This window comes from Siniperca chuatsi, linkage group LG9, assembly GCF_020085105.1.
Source record: "Siniperca chuatsi isolate FFG_IHB_CAS linkage group LG9, ASM2008510v1, whole genome shotgun sequence".
In the NCBI taxonomy this organism is placed as follows: domain Eukaryota; kingdom Metazoa; phylum Chordata; class Actinopteri; order Centrarchiformes; family Sinipercidae; genus Siniperca; species Siniperca chuatsi.
Window position 1 is genome coordinate 2880822 of NC_058050.1, and position 20293 is coordinate 2901114.

The window sequence follows — 20293 nt, forward strand, 5'->3', positions numbered from 1 at the left end:
GTGGCAATCCATCCAACAGTTCTCGAGACATTTCAGTCTAAATGATAAAAAATGCCCCTGATTACCCAGCTCAGGTTTTAGGGCTTTTTAAACATTTATTACATCTTTCTTAGCGCACTTATTGTGTTTTACTGTCACCCTAATAATGTGATACTAAACTTCATTAATTCCTGTTGTAAAATTTTATTTTCACTTTCCACAGCAAGACAAAAGTGCAGGATCAGCTTTATAACTCTGTCACTAGACGTTGCTCAAGGACATTGCAACAGGATAGTTACTTGCCAAATAAAAGGGGGTTGATTCCAGTCTTCCAGTATCTTAAACCACCAACCTGCTTGCCCCAAAACATTTACAGGTTTTTGCATTGTGTAATGAGTGCTCAGTATCTATGGCTAAACTGTAAAAAGTAAAAGTGCTGAAATTATTAGTTTATTAAGTAGTCCGTGGTTTATCAAGCATAAATGTTGGTTCCACCTGCTGAAAAGTGTTTTATATCACAAAAATAATGATACAATAGCTGTAGGCCTATATGGAACTATGAGCCCAAAGAAATCTCACCCAGAACGTTCCTTCCCAGACTTACTGTAAGCAAAGCCTTGGCTTTAAATGCTTGGTGCTAGACTAGTGCAGTGAATTACTACAGAGATCTGATAAAAACTCCACTGCAGCCTGTAGCCATCAGAGAGAGGGAAAGACAAAGAGAAAGACTGAGTATGGGGGAAGGACAGAGAGAGACGAGCGATGAATAGATTTGAGAGCAGAACAAGGCTGGCTTAACAAAACTGACGTTTATCCTTCTCTGTTGATATAAAGCCTAACAAATGCCTAAATCTGCCCTTGGAGGCATTTGGAGAGCAAGCACAGATAAATACACCAGATGGAAAATGTTTCTATAGGCCACTGGATTCAGCTCTGGCGAGGTTTGAAAAGCTGGCTGTGATTTCAAAGTCACTGGTTTCAAACATCAGACCTGCTGAGAAAACCTGATTGGGGGAGATGAATCAGCAAAGTTCCCTTGAACAAGTTGCTTCAACCATAAATACATGTTCAGGTAGAAACATTAGCAGACTGTGTCATTGTACAATGTGAAAAATGGTATAATAGTACATTATTACTGCTGCGCCTATTCATACAGAGTATCTTGTACTTTCTTTGCCAAGTTCATTTCAATCAATCAACTGAGCCAGCAGTCATCACTAAGAACAGATAATGGCTCTGCTGAATAGAGTCTTGATCTGTGGCCCAGAGAAAATTGGACAGAGAAAACAGTCGGGTGCATATTGCAGTAATGTGAGGACGAGACGTGCGTTGTTCCAGTTCCAAGATTCCATTTTCTGTTTTCAAGCACAGATGCAGCAAATCCATCCTTCATCTGGCTGCTCACGATGATGCCATTATTATACCTGGGTGGCCCGACCAAGTAAAGTCCATGTGTGGGAAACACTGCTCGATCTTTTGTAACCAAACCACTTTGACTACTAAAGTAGTTCCCCTTTTTGGAACCAACCCCACCACCGTGGAGCCGGCAGCAATGTTACTTTCGCTTTCAGCCATGCTTGTTGTTGCTGTGCATAACAGTACGACGTCATTACGTCAATAAGTCAAAATGTTGCCATTATCACAATGTGATTTTTTCTAAATCATATTAATAATTATACCGGTATTATCATGAACAATATGATATGGCACACCCCTAGTGTGAGGTGTGAGGTACTGGTGAACGAAATATGATCCAGGAAGGCCAGTTTGAGAGATAGATCCATGAGTTTGAAGGCTTTTCTGACACCAAAACTTTTTTTTTGCTGAGACAATCAGAGGGTAAACAGTAGAAACATGGCGTTCACATTACAAAATCTACCAGAAAGGTGTACTGCCGGATTAATGTATTTTTTTGTACCTCCAATGTACCCCAGGGTATATACACTGTGGTATAGATTGTATACACTCAGTCACCTCCAAATCCAATTCAGGTGGGTGACTCCACAGTCCAGTACAGATTTTTCCTCTTCCATCTTTGAGGGACAATGGAAAGAAAACTGACCTTTACATGCCCTACCTATACTTAGTATTATCTTTACCATTTAATCTTTTTCAAGTTTTGGCTTTCACAGCTCAGGGGAAATTTTAAATGATTAATGGTAAATTAAAATGAAATATTCTCCCTGTCACAGAGACTAAAGCCAGACACCCTGAGAACAAGGAGAGGCACTATAATTTAATGACCCTCCAACCATTGTCAGTTCAAACCTGATCCTGAACCCAATTTACTGGCGCAACCAGTATAAACGCAGAATTTTTACCACTGGGTGTGCAGTGGTGATGCGCGGATCAGCTCTGACATGATAATCTGCATAAATCATCCACCCGCCACCCACCTGAACTAATTCTTTTCTCCAGTTTAGAGACCCGCACCGACATGGACATTTCACTCCAACTCTACCGGCCCCTGTAGGCTACTGACTTTTAAATTATCTCGAGCAACGCAAACTTTCCAGGTGATTTCTTTATTGTGTATTGTAATGATGCATGAGTGTTTTCTTTAATGATTTACTTACTGATTAGAGAGGCTGCTGTCCGTCATTTTAAACATTTCCATGCGCGCAGTAATGTCACAGCAAATATCGTGGGACATTTAAGCAGCAAAACTAAAAACTGTAGTTATAAACTTGCCAGGACAGAGGAAATTCTCCAGAGGAAACAGAATTAAACTTTTAGCTTCTGAAATAATTATTTTTAGGCAGCTCTGATGGAGTTCAGGATTTATCAGGAGGACGGCTGCTTTACTCCAAACAGTTTCACTGTATGAACCTGGACTGTGTGTGTGTGTGTGACCTTTTGGATGTGTAGAAGAAAACAGAACATTAATTAACTCCAGATCCTGACCGATCCTGTCGGCGTGTCGGGGAGATTAAAATAATCAATGAAGGGACGCTGCTGTGCCTCGGTCGTAAATGTGCACAGCGTCTCTCTTAATGGGGAGAGGCTGCACCCTATTTCACCCACCCGAAACCCATCTGTATTAATAAGAATATTCATTTTTATGACCCGGCCCACCCGATCCGCGGATTATGCGCAAGCCCCACGGATCACTACTGGGAACAATGTGCTGTCGGAGCATCGACTTTCCAAATTGAAACATTTAAAAAACACGTCTCCAAGAAACACGTCCTGTGCTGTGGAAGGTGCGTGGCCGGCAGAGCAGCCCCCCTTCCTGCAGTGTTTCAGCGCCAGGCAGCAGCAAACCGAAGCAGTGAGGAGTCAGAAATGATAATAAAATTTAACACTGCTCATAATATAGCCAAAAAAGAGATGCCTTTTACTAAATTTAAGTTCATTAAAAAACATTTATCTGCACCTTCATTCCTGTTTACATTAATTTACATGTGTTATGGAATGAAAAACTGACAAACAAAGGTAACGCGTAAAATGTATTATTGGGAGCAACTAAATTATGTGCTGGTGCACCTTAATGATAAAGTAAGGCGCACCAGTGCCACCAATGTAAAAAGTTAGTCTGGAGCCCTGACAGGGGACAATTCTTTCTTATTACACTTTTACAAACAAACACTTAAGTTATGCGTGTCTCTCATTTATGTCATCATTTGCAATTGAGTTGTAGACTTGTCTTAGGCTAATTGTAAAGCACTTTGAGCAGCATTTCTTGCATGATAGGTTTGACAGAAATGAAGGAGAGCTAAATTAATGGATTATCTAATGACCCTGGTGCCTCACCCAAAATTATTAATGCTAACAAGGTTGGTGATTCAAATCCCCATGGGAACCCCAGATGCTAAAGACACATCTACAAATGGTTTTGGACAAGATGATCTACTCAACTTATAATATTTTAGGTTTTGTGACAAACCTCAGATTAAATACAAAGACATGTAGGTAACGGTCAAAGAACAAGCCAAACCACAATATATTTCACTCTTTACAAGTCTGAATGTCACTGCACTGATTTCTTCAAGAATTTTGTATTTTTGGCCACAAATGTGATTAAACTCTACCATGTGGTCCTTAATCGTAATAATAGTAGCAGAGGCCTCAGAGAACTTAGTTTAAATGGGTTAAAAAAGGACACAAAGCAGAAAAAGAGGAAGTCCAACTGCAGTGTCACTTCACAGAAACTCTTTCACCATTGCTTGTATTTCAGCACAGCATGGTAAATTACCTACCCCTCATATTTATAGCAATTATTTATCTCCTCATGAAAACCTTAATACCACTGATAGCTTTCCTATATGAGCCATATCATAATAGTGGTAGACAAGAAAACTACATAATGAAGCCTTTTAGAGTCTCAGTCGATCCCTGCGCTTCCTGACTGAGCTCTTACAGCTGTGTGAGCTCTTATCGAGATGTGCAGGTGGCTGCTTCCCCCTTCATTTACACTGCACACAAACACACACACACACACACACACACACACACACACACACACACAGTGCTCAGGCTAGGCTGAAAAGGGAACTGAGATCATGGTCTGAAATGATTGTGTTGGTTCCCCTCGTCACCAATTTTAGGCTGCATTTCTGCTTTCTCAACAACAACATCTAAAACCTGGGCAAATGTTGTCAAAGCAGGAAGGCAATTAATGAGATGTAATTCATTTCATAGTGAAGATTGAACCATGCAAAACACTTGCTGGGAAACAGGAACACACATACTTGAACACAGTATTCGACATGTTAATACACAGACTCATCTGTGGCAGTAAAACAAGATCCGATTAGGCTGAGTATAACTTGGACCTGGTCCGACTCAGTTCTCGGTTCCTCAGAACCAAATGGACCCGGACTCTACTTGAGAACGGACTTGGGTTTTCCCCAAAAGACTAAATATTCTGAATGTCTCTATCACCCCTCCCTCCATGCACTATTGACTGACCTGTCTGGCCAACCTGCGGGCCTCCCAGTAAGGCTTGGACTCCTCCACAGCCTTGCCGATCTTCTTCACCAGTTCGTCCAGCTTCACCGTGGCCTCCACCAGAACCGAGCGGAACTTCTGCCTCGCGTCCTGACAGCGGGAGAGAAAGAAAGAGAAGTTTCAGTAATTCAAGTCAACACAAACTAGGTAGCATTCTACAAAAAACAAAGGATACCAATATAACTTGTTGAATGTTTGAGGACTCAACTGAACTTTTACAATCTTTGATCATGCAGATCAACTATCTTAAAAACTACAAAATGCGTGTGCCAAATCGTAATTGGTCAGTTAATCTGTAGCTCACTCCTACCTATGTACCACCACACACTGCACCATTATGCAGGGATTTGATGGCTATTTTCAGCCTAAATCCAAACAGTGAATACTATCATTCCATGATGATCTAAGTACACGTCCTGCATCTCTGATGCATTAAAATCCCAAAGGACGCAGTAAACTCACTATCGACGCACCCTATTTTTTCCCTGATAATCATACATTGTGAACAAAAAATACGTGTTGAAATCACATAAATAAACTAAAGAAACCTTGCTGTCAAAAAACTTGGTGTAATTTATTATCAGGCTGCAGCCTCTCTCCTGCACACACACACACACACACACACACACACACACACACACAAAGTGCAGTCAGACCAGACAGGCTGCGGTGGAGATTACTCGAGTTGACGACAACTACGCTCGTTACTGTAAGTGCAATAAAACCTTAGCGAGTAAAAAGCCAATACTTGATCAATACACCTGTTCAATAAGCATAAACATGTGAACATGTAGAAATCAATATTATATATATTATATATATATATATAATATATATAAATTAATCTGCTCTTCCGCTGTCTGATCCACCGCCACTATGTTTACACAAGCACAGCACGCTAGCTCAGCTAATAGCGAATTGTTACAAATATGCTCAAACGAAGATGTCTGTATGTAGTCTAACGGTTCAGCTTAGTTTTTCACGTATCTTAAAATTTGGCAAATTCTTGTAAACTTACTGCTGGCTGAGTCAAACTAGCCCCTCCTCCCTCTACCAGCGGTAACTTACCTGCAGTGAATCACAGCAGCAGCAGAGGGAGGAGGACTCTGCACCAAACACACTTAATAAAAGCTTACCCAACTCCCAACCATTAAACTGAATCTAATCTGGGCAAAGTGTTCACACTATGTGCCAGATGTTCCTGAGAACAAGAGTGTCCCAATAAACAGTGAAAAACAGACCCGAGTGGATTTGTTGTCGCCTGTGAGAAATTAATGTCCGATATAATTTTGTTAACTGGTACGAAGCAAACTGTTTGTTCCATCTTAGAGAGATATGATCCCTTCATTGTTCAGTTCTGGTAAGAATCGCACATCTAAAACCAACATCAAAGAAAACTTTCTCGATGTTTTTATAGACCCATAGACCACAAATCTTCCTACATAGCTAACTAGCTACATCAATAAAAAAAAACAGTACCAAAAATATTTCTGTGATGAATGATGACTGCTCTGCTCTGTCTGCTTCCATCTAAGACAGAGTTCCTTTGAACTAAACTATGCTATGACAAATTCCCCTTAACTAATTAAGATCTATGCTACTGTTAGAATATCATACAATAACTTCTCACAACTTCAACCCTTCTTGATCAGTTTTTATGATGTTTTCACTGTCTTTTATAGGTGATGTGAGTTTTGCAAGTTTGTAGTTTGATTACATGTGTTTTTCTAAAAGCCACAATGGTCTACAAAGTCCCACACACAAGTTTAACTTCCCCAAAATGTACTACTAGTACTTCATTTTACATTAGCAATTCTAGCATGTCTGTCACTCGAATCACCAGCAGCTTAAAAATAAAGTAGAATAAATGTTCTGAAAGTCAGGGTGTGAAGTTACATTTTTAAATAAGGCAGCAACATGGTCTGGAGGAGGGAGTATAAAGAGACTAGGCTTCTGTGCTGCCATATTTTATATTCATCCAGAGCACAACATGTTTGCTTATTGTTCCATGTTCATTAGAAATTCTATGGGCATTTAATGTGGCTGAGAGACAGCTGTTCTCCTGTTAAAAATAACCTTTTGCTGAACTTTAAAACTCAGAATAGAGAAACCCTCTGAGGACAGCGACCGGGGATCTCATTATAAACAGACTGAAAAGAAACTGCACCTTATGTGTTTGGAGAAGGTGTACGATGTTTTCTTGTGGGTAAAAAGTATGTATGTGAATGTTTCTTGTTTTATTCCACCTTGCATTTCTAAATGAACACTTGACAGGGCATTGCAGCTCGTGCAACCCTTGACCTTCATCTTACTAGCTGCTTATCAAGTTGATAGTCAAGGAAATTAAACTTGCTCTATTGCTGCCTCTGCTATGAGTTACAACTGGTAAGAACTCGGGCATCTAAAACCCCAGAGCCCCAAGATAAAACCAGAAAAAAGTAGGTCTAAATAATGGATAAGAAACATTAGCTCCCAACCATTAAACTGAATCTAATCTGGGCAAAGCGTTCACACCATGTGCCAGATAAAGCTGACACAGTTTGTATCCCAATAAACAGTGAAAAACAGACCTGAGCCTATCTGTTGACAGCCGCCTGTGGAAAAATGAATGTAACAAAGCAAACTGTTAGTTCCATCTTAGAGAGATTTGTTTGTTCATTGTTAGTGATTAGTTCCCAGAATTAGGATTATGGACTGTGTGTGTCTAGTTAGTTAATTAGTTTACTAACTTACATATAACAACACAATACAATTTTACTGGATCATATTAAATACATTTGGTCCAAACAATATTCCATTTACAATATAATTATGAAATGCAAACGTTTGCATTGTCAGGCATTTGGTAATCCATTTTGGATTAGATCAAAGGCTGAATTCAATTTCAACTGCTTAAAAACAATGTTTCACAGTTAATTTGTTGAACTTTAAAGATGGGCTAAAAAAGGAAACTCATGACACGTCCCAAAAGTAAGCTCAACCTTATTTATCCAACTGGAGACCTCTGCCAAAACCCACTTATTGGAAAATCATATTAGTGTTTCATCAAAGTAACAACAGGCTGCAACTTGAACAACAAAAACACAACAGAAAGACTGCTGGATTTCACCATCAGCTAGCCTACATCAACAGAGCTTCAATTGGACTTGTTCCTCTTCTTGCTTACAAAGATTTGCAAAAATGTATTTTCCCCATCTAACCTACATTTTTTACCACTAGTCATGAGTATTCTAGGACATAGCAAAAACAGTAGCATTAACTGTGCATCCTTACAATATACAGGTCCTTTTATTTAAGACACTTTTTAGCTTGTCAGTTTTGCTGATCAGTTCAATATATACATAAAATGTGTTAAAGAAAGGATGTCTTTATCACAGTACTGCATCAATTAGAACACCATCACTGTGGTTAGATTACTCAGAAGGCCTGAGCACTGTGAGCGGCGGCAGCAGTCCAAGGTGTAAGACCTACTCAGACATCTGCAACCAACGTTACTGTACGGTTTGCTGTCACTGATGTCTGGAGTTTTTGATCTTGACTTCGATCGTATCCTGCCCTCCAGGCTCAGACATCAGTGCTCTCTTTTCCTCTTCAATTTGACTTTTAGCCCATAGCAATTCTGTCAAACTGACGTTTCAGTCCTTCATCCAACCTTTTTATCTCCATCACTTGTTCGAAAACGTCCGTCTGTTCCATCAATTCATCTTCTCTTGACCTTCATATACCTCAGCATGACATCCATTTCTACACCAAATCACACAAACTGATGCATTAATACTGTATCGACAAAGAAATTTGTTCTTTCACTATACTGAAAGAATGTCCCTAATTTTTTTTCATATTATGTTTAGTCATGCTAGTGGCATGGCTCTGGGGATGGGAATGTTGGTTGGTCAGCCCACCACTTTGGTTCAGGCTAAAAATTCTCAACAACTATTGGACGGATTGTGATTCAATTTTGTACAATATATAAGTAAATATTCATGGTGCCCAGAGGATGAATCCTTCTGACTTTGACGATCCCCTGACCTTTCATTTGGTAAAACCTTTCATGTTCCCCTCAGGATGAATTGTATTAACTTTGGTTGACCCATTAACTTTCCATATAGCACCATCATTAGGTTAAATTTTTAATATGTCCAACATTTTGGATTATGACCAATTACCTGCAAAACTAATGACATTCCCATCAGCCTCAGTCATACTTTCTGATTGGTTCTAATGTTAGCATGCTAACACGCTAAACTAAGATGGTGAACATGGTAAACATTATACCTGCATCACACATTAGTATGTTAGCATTGTCATTGTGAGCATGTTGCCAAGCTAGCGTTAGCATTTAGCTCAAAGGACGCTGTGCAAAAGTGCAGTCTCTCAGAGCTGTCTTGTTTTGTCCAACCAACGGTCAAAACCCAAAGGCATTAATTTGCAATGATATGATCCTTATATTTAAGAAGCTAGGGCCAGTGAATGTTTTGCATTTTGCTTGATGAATGATTCAAACGATTTACCAACTATCAAAATTACTGTTGATTAATTACATTTTCTGTTGATTGACTAATCGATTAATCTAACTAACTAACTAACTAACTAACCCATTTCAGCACTAAAACATACAAACTACCTCACAGAAACAAAAAGAGGAAACTAGACAATTTACAGTACAGTTGTTTTGGCTCTGTAGTCCAGCACACTGGATTTCAAATGAAACAATGACTATGGAGATTAAAGTGCTGATTTTCAGATTTATGGGAAGGAAGGAATCATGACCCTTTTTGACCTTAGTGACTGACCCACAGTTTCCACACAGTTTGTCGAATGTGGATGTAAAAATTTAAGCTGAAAGTCAGCAGTTTAACCTCAAATTCATTGTTTCTTTTCAAACCCAACCCTGTCCAAATACTTGGGGACTGCACTGGAAATAACACATGATATGTGATAAAGGTTTTAAAGCTACACAGCCAACAATTATTCCCCTCTGTCCTCTCCGTCTCTGATTATACTGATGCAGACTGCAGTGCAGAGTCTCTGTCCTCCCACTTGGCTCGGACACTCGCTCACACTGTGACGCACTTCACCTTGTCAACACGTTAGTGCCCTAAGGCGTTATATCTAGAACTTGTGTTTATCCACTAAATTAAATAGCATTTGCATCACTACTATGACAGTGCATTAGCTTCTTCACATCACTGATGTGCCCATGACACTTGGCTCATTATTACTCCAGTCACTCTCCCTATTCCTCTCATCAGCAGTATGAATGCTTCAAATCAAACGCCTCTTTAGGTCAAATGATATGATGGTCAGTGGAAGTGGAACATTTGGAAGGATTTTGAAGGAAATAGATTAATCCTGGCAGGGAATTAGCAAAGGATTTAATCACTTTTTATGTTTTTATGGACAGCTGATGAGCAGAATAATTAGAGACACTGGACTTTAACAGGAATATACAGGTTCACAGTCCAGTGATTACAAGTATCTGTCCTCCTTCAGTGTCCTTGAGCAAGACACTGAGATCTTTGCAATCCCTCTAAAAGGTAGGACTGCAACTAACTTTCATTATCGATTAGTCTGCTGATTCTTTTCTCGATTGATCGAATAATTAAAATGTCAGAAAATAGTGAAAAGTTCCCAGATCCCAAGGTGACATCTCCAAAAATTGCTCCAAAAGTTCTAACTATCATAGAAGACTAAGAAAACTAGCAAATACTGACTTTTGAAATTTTGGCATGTTTCCATAAACAATGATTAATCAATTATCAAAATAGTCAATTAATCAACTAATCGTTTTAGCTCTAGAGGAGGCCAAATCAAATTTTCATTGCTGATAGATTATCACATCATATTAGCCTAATCATTTTAGAACAGGTTAGTCCAGGTTGTGTTGGGCTTGAACCAGAGGCCATGCCAAGGACCAGAAACTCTTGGTCTCTGTGACATTTTTGTAGTTATGTGTAATTTAATGTCCTCCTTCTCACAATGTAACTATGCTAAATATTATTAGTAGAAATTGTCGTATTTATACAAAAAAGTGTTTGGTCAATCAAGAACAGCAGGGCTGCAACTTATGATTATTTTCATATGCAGTCTGTAGCTAGCTAATGTTAACTAGCAAAGATGAAAAGGCAGCAAATCATCCTTTCATTCATCATTCAGTCTTCTGACGGTTTCTTTATTTGTGATGCTTTTGCAAAGAAGCAGCCTGTTAAAACTTGGCCAGCCTGCGCTGCATCCACAACGCTTGCAGGAAATGAAAGCTTGCTTAGCTCCGTTTTCATAGCCTAGCCTATCAGATGAGCTTGACCTCTGCATGCACTGCAACTTTTCCTCACAATGGATGTTTCCAGTGCGGCTTCATTTGCTCTGCAAAGTAAATGAAATCATTCAAAACACAAACTCCTTGTGTTCATTGGCCTATAATTTATTGCTTAATGCCACACTAATTACAACCTACTACATCCATGGCATCGCCTAATAACGTTACTACTTAGCTAGATGTTTGGCTGACTGCCGCGTAATATTCTCTACAGGATGAAACTATTCATAAAGCCAGGCTGTAAACTTGCCACCGTAGAAACAGTGTTTACATAACTTTCGAAACAAGCCACAACTTAGCCGTGCGTCGAAGTTACGCTCCAGTAATTAATCAAATTGCCCTACACATCTGTAAACTTTGTCTGATTTCAGCATCTGGAGGCAACACCTCTACACACACACCTTCAAGTGCACCACAAGACTGAGGCTGCTAAAACGGGCCCGGCAGTGCTACAGATAATGGGCGTCATCGACGAATATCTTTTCTTGTAAAATGCATGATGTAATCCGTAACACTGGTGTCTGGTGTCCCAAGTGTTTATCAATTTTTGGTGGGAAGATTTCCTCACCGTGGCATCTCTAATAGAAGGCCAAGAAAATCAGAAAATGTTTACATTTAAGAAGCTGGAACCAGTGGATTTTTGCCATTTTTGCTTAAAAATGCCTCAATCAAAATTGTTGTCAGATAATTTTCTGTCTATTGACTAATCAATTCATTGTCTAATTGTTTCAGCTCTACAGAACAGAAATCCTTTTCTCTCTGGTTCTTTAAATTTTGGAACGAATCCTTTAAGCGCAGAACCAAGAATTTGTTCAAGAGCATTTATTGGTGTTGCTGTTGTTTGACGTCATTTAAATTTCTCTTATCTCGTTATCTGTCCAGATCCTTAGCACTTAATCTGCTCCATCTCAAAAGTCCAAGAAAAGATCCAGTATGTTTGTTCTTCGACTGTGCTGTGACTGTTTTTGAGCTTTTTCCCCCTGTGACAGTAGGCAGTCATAGTCCTGAACAGTGGACGTCTTTGTCAGAGATGAAAACAACTTGACTTCATAGTCCGTGGAGCCATAAAGAAAGGGCAGACATGTAAATCAGTCAAGGTTTAACAATCGACACAGTGTTGAATGCATCGGGCACGTGGCCGTGTGTCTACAGGAGAGATGCAAATAGTTTCAATTGACCCAACAGATCACAGCTAAAACCACAACTAAGAGATAAGATACCGAGATAACAATGGAGGAGACTCTGTACTCAAAACAATCCGAGGGTCCTGATCCAAACCGCTGACTCTGTATGTCAAGTATTTAATATTTATACAATGACCACAAAGAATACTCAATTTGGATTTGCAGGAGGATTATTTTCAGATAGCTGCAAACAAGACATAGCAGGTGAAGCACTGTTTTAAATTAATACTCATAAATGGAAGTTTCTAGGTCTTTATTTTAAGAGTGGGCAAAACAAGGAGGTGGGCATGGTATAGGCAAGATAATCCACTTGGAAGTGTGGTTCTCACAGAATTAAATATGCTCTACCAACAGCACACTTTTATGTATGCTTTCATATCCCATTTCCCATAGCTCCTGGAGCAACAGTGGTCGACAGCTGACAGCTTTGCTAAACAGAAACTGACTGTCGGGAACTGATCACTTCGTCTACATCACACTGGGCTAGCAGGAATTCTAAACAATTAATCGAGAAAATAATCAGCAGAATAATCGATAATGACAAAGATTAGTTGCAGCCATAAATTTAATCAACATCTACTGCTGCTCATCTCATTTTCAGGTTGTAGCTGCAGGTTGTCAACATTAATTTAACTCTTTCTACTTGCTCAGCCAACAAAATGTGATTACAGATATAAACTGAATCTTTGAGTTTATGCTATCAAACCCAGACCATAATCATGTTTCTGTGCCTTGCCAAGTTGTTACATATCAAAGTGGTATTAGAGCAGATTCTTCGGTGGACCTCTATGATGGAGCCAGATCATGGAAAAATATTGAGGGACTCGGGTCAACTACAATCCTTGCTGTTAATTATTGTGTGAGAGTACAAATCACTTTCTTGCCAAATAACAGATCTGTCATTTAGAACAAAAACCCTGCACAGACACAACCTAATTAACTCAATGAACTCCTGTTCCCTTCAACATCTCAGCTGCCCGATTATCACCATGTACAATCGTCAAGCTGTGGGGCAACACAAGACTTTGGACTTTCACCTTTATAAAGCTACATATTGCTGACCTACATAAATGTAAGCCATCGGACCAGACTGGGTTTTAATGGGATTCAAAGATCAGTTATGTAAGTTAAACAGCCTTGATGGCCCAAGTAACTGTCTTGACCCTGCAGTGCATTGCCTCTGCTTTGGTCACAGGTTCAGCCTCCATAATAGTCCACTGTGTTTATGTAGAAGTCATTTAGCGAGATTCTGAACTCTGCCTGCTTGATCATCGCAAATTGCTCCGAATACAGCTGTCAGTAAAATGAGTTTTACTGTAACACATTATGTCAGTATCTCTCACTAAACTACATACAGGTCAGTCCCTGGTATGTTTAAACCTGCTGACACAGAGCAAAATGTGAAAACAGTTTGGCCTGGAGACGGAGCAAAGGTGCAGCTATAATCCAGAAGGAAACTGCTGTATGTGCACACAGCGATACCTTCAAAACAACACTTTTCTGAGGAGGTAAACTGACAGGATGATTTCACAGGCTGTCAGACAACACGGGAAGTCTTATCTGCTGACAGCGGTTACGTGTGCAGGATTACATGCTCTATCAGTCAAACGGGTAAAAAGTGACACACCGCTCGAGCAAACAGATAACCTGCATACGCATTCAATGCACATGTGTGTGTGTGTGTGTGTGTGTGTCAACAGACTGACCTCCAGCTCCGTCTCACATCTGTTGATGTCGTCAGTGGACTGGTTGAGTTTCTCCAGCTCCCCCTGGAAGAGAGGGAACAACAGAGAGATGAAGCAACAGAAAGAGGAGGAGGAAAGCATTATTACATCGGGAAGTATAGGAGAGGGAACGAGCAACCTCTGGAATGAATTAAGAGAAACACAGGACATTTGAAAATGTTCATATTAAACTAAAGGCAACTGTCTGAAGTTTACATTAGTCCATGGTTTTTGAGAATGAAACAACTGAAGTTAAACATAACATTAAATATCAAATATTAAATGATATGCTTATCACCAGGGAAACACCTCAGGTTACAGATGAAACACCCAGTCGACTAAACACTTATATCAATCAATAGAATTTAATAGGTCAATTTTGTTAACCAATTAATCTTTTTAAGGATGAACTGATCCGACATTTTCCCTCCCGATACAGATTCCGAGACCTCAGCTCAGGGTATCTGCAGATATCGATTTCTAATCCGATAACAGTGCTCTAAAAAATCTTAAAATCTGCAAACCTCACTGCGAGAAACTGCGGCACTATGTACGGAGCGGTCTGAATTTCATGATGCCATTGAACTGTATTTAATAGAGGATCACATCTGGCCAATACCCAATCTGCTTAATAAGGTCAGTATCATCTGGTCATTATTTTGACCACTTTTCTTTAGTCAGTGGTTCCTAAGCTGGGGGGGGGTCGGGACCAGGACCTCTGGATAACTACAGTCACAGTGGATGAACTCAGTTTACTAACACTAAGGCTGACATGAATATTCGTGATGTAAGTTAAAAGCACAGTCACTGGTGGGCACTGTATGAGGAAAACCTCTTACTTCCTGTATATCAGTATTTTAATTAGTCCCTCGACAGAAAAATCATTTCATTAATAAGTTAAGTCATTTTTCGAGCAAAATACCAAAAGTTCACTTGCTGCAGCTTCTCAGTGGTTGGTCTGCTGCTGGCCCTTGTTTCAGGTGACAGGAAACTCAATGTGTTGTAAGTTTTGGATGGTTGGTCAGAAAATGTAAAGCTGTTGCTTTTGGCTAAAGGAATTTGTGATGCTGACATTTCATAGATCAAACGATTAATTGAATATTCGAGAAAATAACCTGCAGATGAATCAATAATAATATACTCCTTAGTTGCAGCCCTGCTGGATATCTGTATTTTTTTAAAGATGAAAAGATTAGTCGATTAATTAATGAAGTCAACTGACAGAAAATTAATAGGCAAATATTTTGATAATTGATTAGTCATTTTTTAAGCAAAAATACTGAAAATACCGAATCGATTATTTGAAAAAGTAATCATACAGATAAATCGATGAAAATGAGGATAATTATTAGTTGTAGCCGTTGTATTTTTAAAATGATTTCTCAAAACCTTTGATCATAAGTCCTTTTTACAGTCTACACTGAGTTTCATCTGTACAGCTCCATTATGTCACTTATTCCGTCTTCTTCATACTGTTTCTGTTCTGACTCATTTTCATCATTTGCACTTACCTCACTTCTTTGTACTCTGGCGAAAGACTGTAACTTTACTTTGAAAAGCTCTGCATAAACATTCAACTCATCTTTAATATTGCGTTAACGTTACTTTACTCTGTTAAAGAGCAAACTGGAGCTCGGAGCTCACAACTGACCCTCTTTCTGAATCACATCAGCATGGACTGGCTTTCTAGCACATTTGCATCAGTGTCAGATGAGCCAGTGTTCACACATCAGCAAACTGTCACGCTTAGTTTCTATATAGCATGTAAAAGGTCCAGTTTCTTATATTTTAAAACAAGAAACATTCATATCATGAAGAAAAGGACTTTGTTCTCTGAGGTGTTAGCTGTGGGGACAGACGTGTTGGCTGGACTACAATAGACCCGTGTCGATGAAAACCACTAATCAATACTATGGCTGTATAGATTAGCTACCTGGATTCTGGGGTCCACCTCCTCCTCTTCATATTCAGTCTCGTCGTCCGACCTGTGCTCCTTCTCTAGAGGATCCATGTCGGAGGTGAAGGACAGATGTCACAGCCGAACAAAGACAGTCGTTACTACAGGACCCACGGGCTCAGCCGGTCGCCAACCGTAACATTCACGAGCCTCACTTAAGTCCCGAGCGTAAATACTTATTTTTTTAAAAGAAGGGTTTTTCGAAGAGGAACATGTTGGCTTCGCCGGGGCCGAGCAGCAGCGTGTCTCCCCGCTCAGCGCTCCCTCCAGTCCTCTCTGAGCTCGGTGCTGAAATGACCAGGGCTCGGCTTCAGACCGGGAACGCCCCCTTCCGCACGGTGTATGAGGGGTACTTAGTGCCTCACAGCGGTGGAGCGGATTAGCACTATTTATTAAATATTTATTTCTACAACTGTTTTTCTACTGTTACCATACATGCCGACATGTTGACATTTTTGCCATGCTAGGAATTGTACTTAAGCACAAATTCGAGGTACATGTGCTTTACTTGAGTCTTTTCTTTTCATGCCACTTTCTGCTTCTCCTCCAGTGGCGGATTCAGCCTGTCTGAGGGGCAGGGGAGAAAAAGATAAAAAGGGCACCAGCTGCATGTGGTGGGGCACCAGCGTGCAGAACGCCGTGATGCATTTATTGTGACACAGTACCAAACCCTGGTTAAGATTACATTTGATTTATTATGTAACTCAGATTTAAATTTAAAGATTTGACGTATAACTATTATATACTACAAATTTTCTAGCATGTAGGGCAGCCAATACAGCACTGCATTGCGTTTTCTCCACTGGAAGGGCCCCCGAGAGGGCCCTTTATCATGATTTATCTACCATAGAGGCATCCAAGAGGGCACTTTTGCGGTTTTTTTTTTTTTTTTTTAAATAGGGGCACCAGGGGGGCAATTATGAAATTATACCTGCTATACATCAGTATGTTAGCATTCTCATTGTGTGCATACTGACCTTAGCATGTAGCTCAAAGTACCGCTGTGGCTAAGTACAGCGTCACAGAGCACGAATGTAGATTCTTAGTCTTGTCAGAAAGTGAATACACTTGGCACAGTGGAGGAGCTTCGTTGCTGCTTGAAAATAGAAGAGAACTGTGCTAATTTAGTTTTTCTAGCCAATCACAGTCAATTGTGCAAAGTGTTTGAGCCAGAAATGTCTTTCAGTGTGGTAAGGTGGTATGGAGGTATGGTGACAGGGATGAAACTGTGCTTGTTTGTGTGTTATATACTGTGTAAGACAGTAGAGTCACCGTGGAGTTTTAATGAGATGTGTATCTTTTGAACATCTCTGGTTGTTTTAGGCCATTGCAGGTAATGTGGCAAATCAATGAGCAGGCTGCTCTTCATTAATAAGTCTTACTTAAAATGCACAAGTATGTTTCTTTTCATTACATTGTCAATTATTACATTTTTATGAATACATTTTATATTCAGAAATGTAGATGTTAACTCCTAATACGTTTTTTTCCTCTCTGTCCATGTTATGTATATTCAACATATATAGATTTTTTTTAGCATTTATTTTCTGATTGTGCCTTTTAAAATGTTGTTCATTCAACTGTATATTCTTTTGTTGTAATTCCAATGTCTTGCTGTCTTTTGTACTGTTGCATGCTGTTATAATGTTGAATTTTTACATCCTGATTGATAATACTATCTCACTCTAAAATGACATATACCATGATAGAACACCACTGTGTGCCCTTTTTCCTGTGTATGTGTGTCAACATGTACTGTGGCACACATCTCTGCACGTGTACCAAAACACAACACAACCTCAACCCTTTCTGTTCTGGGACATGAATTCTTTTCTCTGACTCACTAACAGATAATGTTTTGTGAAGATGCAGGCAATACTGACATGACTGTTCCTAGAAGCACTGGTCAAAAAGGCTGCACCTAAAGATCATTTTATTAAGTTAGAAACCATACTGAGAAACAGCATGTAAAATAATTATGGACAATGATTTAATTATAGGCTTTTGCATGTAAGTTAGATATGAAGCATCGCGTACTGCACACAGTTCTGCACTTTAAAGTAGTAAAGAGATGTATTTAATGCAGTGTCTTATGTGCCAAATGGATCAAATATTTGATTAGTTTAGGAGTGTGTAGTGGTATTTTCGTCAAAACAAATGTTCACAAACACCAATTCATTTCTGTCAAAATTAGATTCATAACTGGACTACGCTTTCTTCACTCTGTTAATGTCCTAATTTAATTTAAGCAGCAGTAAATGTTGTTAATAGAGTTTCCCAGAATAATTTGTAGTTTTACAAAGCTTGTCTGCTAAGAGATGTAAGAGATGGCTTTCTCTGAACTAAGGGCACACACTGAACCCTGTTTTTCCCAGACAGTTGCTAGCCTTGTAAACCCTGCTCCCTGTCCTGTTTGTATACTGTAAAAATAAACTATACAACATATTTATCACTTTTTGTCAACAAAATCACTGACATCTAAGCTAAAATTGTGTTATTGTTCGACTGTTTTTTTCAGTAAAAGGCAATTCTATTGAAAACGTCAAAGTGAGATCTGTGGGCTTAACTTCAAGGACACATTACTACAAAATCTGGCACATAAAATGGAAACCATCTGCATGACTGGATGCTACACTTCTGATGCTCACAGACTGAGCTCAAGCTACAGTGTGTGTACTGGAATTTGCATCCTGCACCGTATTTGACAACCTCTGAGAACACACCAAATTCATCTTCAGACTGAACATACGGGAGACCTCAGGACAGCCTTTCATCTGCTGTCAAATGAAACCCAAAACATTCATATTACTCTCAGAATATTTCAGATATGTGGAAGAACAAAGGGTTTCTGCAGAGACACACACTTTCTCTTGACATACTGGCATCACCCATTACATCTTTTGTTTTCATTCCTCCTGTTCACCAGAGGAGAAAGTACTGAAAGCACAGAGATTGAAAAGACAGGCCTGAGGTGACATTACACAGGTTGCATAACCAACACGAGGTGCCTGCTTACCTCCAGGAGCGGCTCAGACAGAAACCATTTAGATGCTGAGGCACTAAGGAAGGAAAAAAAGAAACAAGAAAGAACTCAAGTGACTTCCCAACAGACTTGCGATCAGAGTTTTCTATTGCTTTCCCCAAAGCAATAGAGCCATAACACATAAGGATGAAGATGGAGATGCCTATTTCAGTGAGGAATGGAATATTAAACATATATTTATCATCATCAGGCCTTTCATAAAAAAGCAGGTAAGCTGCCTCGATTCAAGATACAACTTTCCAGAACCCAAGCTGCCCCCATCGTCTGCCCTTTACTCATAATAAACATGCACTAATAATACTGAAGGGCACTTTGCTTTGGTTTTATAAATAAAAGCACATAGATTCAATCCAACATAAAACAAGGACAGAGAAACACAAAACAAAGGGAAACAAATTATAAAGAGCAAATAATAAAACAAACTGTTGTGTATCATGCATGAAATTGAAACAAACACTAAAAGTTAAAATAACTTATTTCCATTGTGGTTCTGCCCCGAATCATGACAGCAAAGACTGCTGTGCCCCTTCTACTTTACTGACTGACAGTTGTGACACGCAGTTTATGCTAGATACAGTATTACTTATTATACAAATTTCACATATTTACTAAAATACTAAATACATTTGGTAAGCTGTTCCAAATTTTAGCCCCCACACACTGAAAGGATTTAGATCCAGAAGAGAAATATCTTTGAATTTTGACTGAATTCTGATTATTATACCTATGCTGGTCTCTTGCTGAAAGATGCTGGACAAAACTGTATGTTTGTAATGCTCTGGAAGATCACTACGACTAATAAGCTTAAGGTAATATTTCAACAAATGTTTTACATGGATTTATCTAATAATCAGTCTGAAGGTCTACAAACCAGTTTACATTCCACAATGAAATACATACTCATGTTGGGTGTTAATTGATATTTAATTTGATTCTTTTAATATTTTCAGACTGAATATACTTAATAATTTGACTGCTCTTATGCCGAAGGTGAAGGTGCAGATTTGCTGACACATGTCACAGACCTTTCACCACCGCCCTGTGGAGCCTGAAGGACGTCCAGAGTCACGTCAGCATGTTCTGTGTCTCCTCGGGCTGCTGGTGATTTGTCGAAACAACAGGATATGTCAAACCGTTTAA

The 20293-nt window shown here is 39.3% G+C and overlaps 1 protein-coding gene and 1 long non-coding RNA gene across 2 annotated transcripts in view; one reads left to right on the forward strand and one right to left on the reverse strand.

The window, feature by feature from the left end:
* Nucleotides 1-16399, reverse strand: part of sh3bp5b (SH3-domain binding protein 5b (BTK-associated)) — a 48933-nt gene extending 32534 nt beyond the window's left edge. Inside the window, exons 1-3 of the mRNA XM_044208507.1 lie at nucleotides 16087-16399; nucleotides 14136-14198; nucleotides 4891-5019 (exon numbers count right to left, since the gene is read on the reverse strand). Coding sequence (XP_044064442.1) covers nucleotides 4891-5019; nucleotides 14136-14198; nucleotides 16087-16164 — 270 coding nt within the window. The 5' untranslated portion in view covers nucleotides 16165-16399. The remainder of the gene's footprint in view (nucleotides 1-4890; nucleotides 5020-14135; nucleotides 14199-16086) is intronic.
* LOC122881846 lies at nucleotides 14228-20272 on the forward strand. Its single transcript, XR_006379253.1, has 3 exons — nucleotides 14228-14789; nucleotides 18629-19362; nucleotides 20144-20272. It is a non-coding gene; the product is annotated as an uncharacterized LOC122881846 (long non-coding RNA).
* The last annotated feature ends 21 nt before the right edge of the window (nucleotides 20273-20293 follow it).